This window comes from Bison bison, unplaced genomic scaffold (genome assembly GCF_000754665.1).
Source record: "Bison bison bison isolate TAMUID 2011002044 unplaced genomic scaffold, Bison_UMD1.0 scf7180017864527, whole genome shotgun sequence".
Classification (NCBI taxonomy): domain Eukaryota; kingdom Metazoa; phylum Chordata; class Mammalia; order Artiodactyla; family Bovidae; genus Bison; species Bison bison.
Window position 1 is genome coordinate 14453127 of NW_011495078.1, and position 8113 is coordinate 14461239.

The window sequence follows — 8113 nt, forward strand, 5'->3', positions numbered from 1 at the left end:
GCAGTCAGGACAAAAGATTGGCACAGTTAATGCAGACAGACATCCATGAAATGAAAAACATCAAAGGATAATTGATTAACTTAATGTTTTGTTCCTTCAGGATATACGTGGTATTCCAAGTGATCACTTGAATAGAGTGCTAAGAACTGTGGAATCAACAAGACATGAGCGAGAAAGACAAATACCTAACATTCAGCAAATTCGAGAATTCCTTGAACATCAGGTCAGCTGTAAAATTGAAGAGAGAACACTGCTGTCCACAGGTAAGCCTGTCACCCACTGCCATTTCATGTCTGCAGAAGTATTAATAGAGCAACCGTTTCATGATTTTATATGGTTCACAAACCTTGGCACTTAATTGGCAACTCTGTTACTGCTTGAACCATTAAATGTTGCATTTTAGATTGTATTTTTACAATTAAAAACCTCCTGTAGTGTGGACTCTAGACCCTTGAGATGGGCTTGTTTGTTTCAGTGCCAATGTAGATGATATTGTAGCATTTTCTTCTGCTTTTCATGCAGTGGAGTCTCACAAATGACACTACTATTCCAGACAGGTATGGTGCTTCTCAAATGGACACCCTTTCAGCTGGAGAACTACCCAAAGCAATTCACCTTCCTCCCAAAAGCAGACAGCTGATTAGACAAAGACCTGTTTTTTCTGATAGAACATCTGTTCCAAAGTGAGTATTTTCAACTCTAATTTTTTTTTTTAATATTTGTCTCAGCTTGGGCTGCTATAACAGAATACTATTGACTGGGTGGCTTAAATAACAGAAATATATTTTCTAACACTTCTGGAGGGTGGAACTCTGAGATCAGGGTGCCAGCCAACATAGTCAGGTTCTGGGAGGCTTCTCTCCCAGGACTTACAGATGGTCAGTGAAAGGTTGTTGTTGAATCACGCGAATATACCGGGATACTTGGCCCCCGGAGGAGAAGAATTCAATCCGGGGCCAGAGACGAGGCTTGGTCGCTCAGAGCTTTTGTGTAATAAAGGTTTATTAAAGTATAAAGGAGATAGAGAAAGCTTCTGACATAGGCATCAGAAGGGGGCAGAAAGAGTACCCCCCTGCTAGTCTTCAGCTGGATGTTATATAGTCACTAGCAGTCTGTTAATGAAAGAAAGGAATGTCTTAAAATTCAGAATGGCACCAGACCCCTCACCCATAAGATGCATTTTGGGATAATCTTGGCACCAAATGGTTTATCCTGGGCCATAAAATGATTAACTTGAATCTTGAAGAAGGGCAGATCACCATACAAATAGTTTCATTTACATAGATTAGGGGAACAATATCTGAGTATAACATACTGGTTTGTCAAGTAGGTTCTGGGCCAAGAGGCGGAACCGACTTGGAGTTTGGGGTAAAGACATAGTACATTAGCATAGCTTAAGACAAACATTTCCATAAGAAAAAGGCATTGGTTATCTCTAGGCTCAAGAACAGCTAACTTCAGGTGAAACCAGGTGTCATTATGGCAACACAGTATTTTAAGAGAAACCTCCCTTTAAATTTGTATAGAGAAGGAGAAAATATTGCTAGTTTGTTTCCTCCTGCCGCTTAAGAGAGATAAAAATGTCTGACACTTGCAGGCTATTTCCTCCATTTGGAGACCCCTGGCCTTCCTGCCTGTTACCCTCTCATTTTCATCAACTCCAGTCCCCAGGTCCTGGTCTACAAAGACTGTGAAAAGTTTGTCCTTTCTTCCTCCTTAAGAATTCCAGACCCCTCTCTCCTTGGGGACCCCTAGATTTCCTATCAACCTGCCTAGGAAATGACTCTCTCATCAGCTTCTTACTGTGTCCTCATATGCCAAGGAGAACAAGAGAGCCTTGGTCTCTCTTCCTTTACCCACGGGGGCACTAATTCCTTTCTGTGTGGGCCCCATCCTCATGACCTCATCTAAACCAAATCACCCCATCTCCAGATACCATCACACTGAGGGCTAGGGCTTCAACACAGGAATATTAGGGGGCCACAAACATCTACCCCACAGCAATGTGTGACCCAACACAGAATGACACTTGGAATGCCTACCCTTCTCTCAGTTTGGGGAGACTCATAACTGCTCACCCTCTAATAAAGCAAAAATCACCAATTCCATAGAACTCTATTTTAAATTACATGATTTGCTCATGCTGGAAATATTTTTCTCTTGCTTTTAGAGTTAAGAAAAATGCCACAGAAGATCATTTTCCCAGGAGGTCTTCCACTATTGTGTGAGTACCAAGGGAGCAGGGCAAGGTAGTTTTTAAAAGTTCTTTTCACTGAACATTCCTTTCACTGTAAATTAGTATGTTCATTGTGGTTCACTAGAGCCATAATTATTACATATCATATTTAATCTGTGATTCCTTTGTTACACCTTCGTTTCTTTGTCAGTAGCACTTGAGGCCTCCCTTAACAAGTGGGACCACACCTGAGTCATGTTTGTTATTTCCCACCCCCACCCCTGCCTAGTTTAGTAATTTTCGATAAACGTGATAAGTTAAATGCGTGATGTTGCTGTTTAGTGGCTGGATCCATGATGGTGTATCTGGATAGAATTTTAGTGTTCCAGCTTCTTGTGGAAGTTGTTAACGGCCTTAGACCTTACTCTCTTAGGCTCGCTTAGGATACTGAGAACCCTATCTCAGTCATTCCTTAACTGTGTCACACTGACTCAGGTGATTACCTGTTTTAAGCCTCAGTTGTTCTATCTGTAAGATGGGATGATGCCTCCTCTTTCACAGGATAGTTCTACAAATTAAAATGAGAACATATGAAAAGGACTTGGCCTCAGTGCTTGGCACTTGTGGGTACTCAATAAGTTGTAGGTATATTATTGTTATTAATTATGAGTAAAACTAATTTTATGATAATTGAATTCCATAGTAGAGAGAATAAATATAATAAAGACACTATAAATGATAACTCACCCTTTAGAAGCACTTATCATGTAATAATCTCATGGGAAGAGCTTTATTTCATGGGATGTAATGTAACTGAACATTGTGTGGAATTTAAGTGCTCAGTGAATATTTTTTAAATGAATGGATACTGCTCTGAATTTGTTTCACTTTAAAGTGGGGTGATGATTTACATATTACAAATGAGTGTGTATTAATATAAAAGTACTTGGTAGGGTACAGTATAAAGGTAAGCTATAAGTAATGCATGCATGCATGCATGCATGCATGCCTGCGCGTGTCCTCAGTCGTGTGGACTCTTTGCAAATGACACTATTTTAAAAGACAGCATAGTTTTATCCCAGAAATATTTTTTTCCACTCTAAAATGTTTCTTAGGTGTGTAAAAACTAATATTAAAAAAATACAAAATTTGAGTTTAGAGGAGTAATGTCCTAACTTCAGTCCACTTTGGTAAATTTATGCTATGTGGCATGTGGTTGGCAGATATAAATTTGAAATGACCAGTCCGCCTTTTGCGTAATAAGTCCTCGGCCTGGCCGCCATCTTGTTCTGTGGCCACGCAGGCGTTTGTTAGGCTCTCTTGAGAAAGTTCCGACCTCTTTAAGGGGCATGCTGCTGCTGCTAAGTCACGTCAGTCATGTCTGACTCGGTGCGACCCCATAGACGGCAGCCCACCAGGCTCCCCCGTCCCTGGGATTCTCCAGGCAAGAACACTGGAGCGGGTTGCCATTTCCTTCACTGAATGAAAGTGAAAAGTGAAAGTGAAGTTGCTCAGTCGTGTCCGACTCTTAGCGACCCCATGGACTGCAGCCCACCAGGCTCCTCCGTCCATGGGATTTCCCAGGCAAGAGTACTGGAGTGGGGTGCCATTGCCTTCTCCATATTGTCTGTAAACCCTGAAACATGGAAACAGCGCCCCCTGTTTGCGCTTTGTTTTGTTTAGGACTCCTCCCTTCAGTTCCGAGGAGGAGCTGGATGCTGACGACCTCGTCCAGGCGTTCGCTTCCCCAGATGTACTTCCTGTGCTGTCGTCTAAAAGCAACAAGAGTAGTTTCGGAAAGGGCACCGTCGTCAAAAGCGACACTGACTGGACCGAGGGAAGTGAAATTGAGGACTCTGATATTTCCCCCAAGCCCACAGGTAAGCTTTCCTTTACTGAAAACCCATCTGGAAATTTTGATTTTAGGACAGTGGTTATCAACCACAGTGCTTCTGTGGACAGTGGTTCTCAGCTCTCCATACCGGGCATCTGAGCTGAGAAAGTTCTCGAGGAAACGATGTGACCATAAAATGAAAGTGCTAGTCCCTCAGTCTTGTCCGACTCTGCGACCCCATGGACTGTAGGCTGCCAGGCTCCTCTGTCCTTGAAATTCTCCAGGCAAGAATACTGCAGTGAGTAGTCATTGGCTTCTCAAGGGGATCTTCCCAACCCAGGGATCCAACTCGGGTCTACTGCATTGCAGGCAGATTCTTTACAATCGGAGCCACAAGGAAAGAAAGTATGGGGTTAATCTAAAAATTGTTGATGCCTGAGGAAAAATGGAAGGGGCTTAGCAAGTAGTTGATGTTCAGGTGGAAGGAGAGGAAGGGGTTGGGGATGTCTGGGTGTATTAGTAACAAACGCAGGGTTGCTGTAATGAAGTACACGGTGTGGCTTAAACCACAGAATCTGCCTCATAGGAGCTGGAAGACCACAATCAAGGTGGCCAGGTTGGATTCTTCTGAGAGCTATGAGGAGAGGACCTGCTCTGAGTCTCTGTCCTTGGCTTGTAGATGGCTGTCTCCTCCCTATGTGTACTCACGTTGACTTTCTCTGTGGGTGCCTCTGTGTCCAAATTTCCCACTCTTGTCCAAGGACACCAGTTGTGTTAGATTAGGGTCCTCCTTAATGACCTCACCTTAACCTAATTACCTCTTTAAAGGTCCTGTCTCCAAATAAGGTCACCTTCTGAGGTAATGGGGGTAAGGACGTCAACGTACGCATTTGGGACACAATTTAACCCCTAATACTGTGTGTCCTTGAGAATAACTGTTCTAACACACCATGCTGCCTTTTGTAAACAGGGCAATTCTAAAGGAATGTGAGGTCCAAGTTGGTGATTGCTGATAATTTGCCAAGGAGAAGAGGCAAAAGGGTCATTAAAAAAAGAAAGAAAGAAACTCTGTTTAATGCAACTTAAAAATTCTATATTTTAAACATATCAGATGTAATTAGTTTATTGTATAGAATTTGTATATACCATGTATTTTTAGAATCACGTAAAATATAACTTTTAAAATAATTGTTTTTGAAAATACCATATGAATATCCATTCACACAGGCTGCCTCCCTGAAATTAAAAGTTTCTGATCATGAGTCTGAATGACATCCTTTTTTGATTTAAACTAAAAATTTTATTCTTCTAGTCTAGAGGATCATGATTTTTTAAAAGGCATTATCTGTGATGCTTGGACTCTCTCTGGAGAAGGAAATGGCAACCCACTTCAGTATTCTTGCCTGGAAAATCCCATGGACAGAGGAGCCTGGCAGGCTATAGTCCATGGGGTCACACAGAGTTGGACACAACTGAGCAACTAACACACAGACTCTCTCACATTGTAAGATTATTTTGGAACTGAAGACTAATTTTTAAAACGTTACCTGTTTTCTATGGGTCCTATAGGAACCTCCATTAAAACATTAACTGGAAAAGTTGAAAAGACGGTTTCAAATCACAGAAATATGAATAAGCCAGTTGGTGGAATTAATGTTGCTGACGCATTCATCAAAAAAGAACTAAAAGAAGATCTAAAGGTGAAATCACTTTTACTTGTTAAACATACACAAATTCATCTTTTAATGAATATATCATAATAATTGTATTTTGTAGTGAAATGTAAAACAAATACAATTATTTAGTACAGTAGAGATTTTTACTTTATCTTGTTTTCAGTATTGCATTTCCATAGGGAATCAAAGATACTGAAAGGATAACTGGTAATAATACATCTTACGCTTATCAGGTTTTACAGGTTTTCAGAATCCTGCCACGTGTATTATTTGACACTGGTAGATATTAGGTAGTTTGTTCACAGAAACTTGTGACTGAATAGAATCTGGGCTTTCAGATATGAGTCCAGGAACCTTTTTGCTACCAAGATAGGACCTGGAAGGGAAATAGGGACTTTTTAGAGTTTACCCCCACTTGGCAGCTGGAGTCCATGACATGCTTTAGAGAGACTGTGACCCTAGCGGAGGACAAAGCCGAGTCTCCTCCCTGAGACTTTGGGCACACTCCAAGGTCTGGCACCAGGCCCCGGAAGTGCTCCTGTGGATGGAGACCTGGGTGGGCTTCTCTGTGTTGACCGGGTCTTCCAGTAGTAGTTGCTCTTTCTTTAATTTTTCACCTACCTTAGATTTAATTCTTCCCTGCTCATCTGTGGAATCCAGAGCATTCTGTCCAACTACTTTCATAAGTTAGTGCCATTTGTGTTACCCAAGCCCAAAATGACAAAAAGTCACATCAGTCAAGAGCCACCGTGTCTTCCTTAGAAGGTGCACTGGAGAAATACACAGTCCTTCCCATCGGGGCCGCTTTTGCAGGGCTCTCGTGTGACGTCTCCTGCAGTTAAATGTCTTAGCATCACAGAGGTAAGAGCCCCAGAGCTGGTCTTACTGCTCCTTGGGGAGCATCCTGACTTGACTTTACAACGTAGTTTCTGGAATTTTCTAAATTCACGATTGCTGCATAGGAAACATACATTTCCATGACAACAGACAAAAAGATGTGGTTCCCTCTGCTTTCGAAGCACAGATTTCCAAACCCATTTCATCGCCCTCGGAGATGACCAGATGAGAGACCCTCTGAGGCTCCCAACTTCTTACCATTTAGCGTCAGTGGCCCAGTCTGTTTGAGGGGCTCTAACACACACGGTTTCTTTAGGGAACATTCATTTTTCTCCGCTTTTTTTTTTTTTAGTGTACAGATGTGGACGATGATGACTGGGACATATCATCCTTAGAGGAAGACAGATCTATAGGGAGAAAAGCTGGGCGAGAACAGAAGGAACCTCCTCCACCTGTGAAGAATGAGTCAAATTCTACTCAAGTGCCAAATGCCTGGGTTGCAGCTAACCCAAAAGGACCAAAGGGAGAAGGTTTGCAGTTTTGGTGTCTACCGGAAGCCTTTATAAATACCAGACTACCCTAACGGGCTTCCCTGGTGGCTCAGCGGAAAAGAATCTGCCTGCCAAGCAGGAGATGTGGGTTTGATCCCTGTGTCAGAAATATCCCCTGGAGAAGGAAATAGTAACCCACTCCAGTATTTTTGCCTGGGAAATCCCATGGACAGAGGAGCCTGGCAGGCTACAGTCTGTGGGGTCACAAAAACGTTGGACACGACTGAGCGACGTAAAAAACATTATTTTAATAAGGACTGAATGTGAACAACTTACTGATTTAGTATCTATTTACTAATTTTCTAAATTTTAATTTCAGTTTCTAATCTTTTGTCTTTAAAATTTTTAAATATCTATTTTTGAAAGTGGCCCTACAAATACTCTTCACGTAGATGCCTCCTAGAAATTTACATTTCTGATACATACCTAAATGAGGCCACTTTTTTCATGACTATCTTCCTGTATTCATCTGTGTGTTAAATATTGTTATTTTCTTCCAAGGAAGATTCTTCTTGGAACATTGTAGCCAGTGGAATGAAGGACCAGGGAAGCTGTTTACTGCCATTGATCCTATCCACCCAGGCTAGAGTCTGGATAATAAGTCCACTCACTTAACCTCTCAACACATTTAATCTTTAAAATCAGAAAATATAATTTGTATTTTTTTAAATCAGAGAAGTTCTTTTCCACATCCCCCCAACCCCTCCTGCCCCCTACATACCCACAGTGCCTCCTCCCAGCCATCCTTACATCCCTGCAAGTAACCGGCTCAGACTTGTTTCTGCTGCTGCTGCTGCTAAGTTGCTTCAGTCGTGCCCGACTCTGTGCGACCTCAGAGATGGCAGCCCACCAGGCTCCCCTATCCCTGGGATTCTCCAGGCAAGAACACTGGAATGGGTTGCCATTTCCTTCTCCAGTGCATGAAAGTGAAAAGTGAAAGTGAAGTCGCTCAGTCGTGTCCGACTCTTAGCGACCCCATGGACTGCAGCCCACCAGGCTCCTCCGTCCATGGGATTTTCCAGGCAAGAGTACTGGCTGT

General features: G+C 42.3%; 1 protein-coding gene across 1 annotated transcript in view; it reads left to right on the plus strand.

Annotated features, from left to right (window-relative positions):
- Positions 1-8113, plus strand: part of DZIP1 (DAZ interacting zinc finger protein 1) — a gene marked incomplete at its 5' end in the record, with an annotated part of 48805 nt that overhangs the window by 38505 nt on the left and 2187 nt on the right. Inside the window, 6 exons of the mRNA XM_010831561.1 lie at positions 101-263; positions 554-683; positions 2171-2224; positions 3860-4056; positions 5580-5710; positions 6876-7053. Of these exons, the coding sequence (XP_010829863.1) occupies positions 101-263; positions 554-683; positions 2171-2224; positions 3860-4056; positions 5580-5710; positions 6876-7053 (853 nt within the window). The remainder of the gene's footprint in view (positions 1-100; positions 264-553; positions 684-2170; positions 2225-3859; positions 4057-5579; positions 5711-6875; positions 7054-8113) is intronic.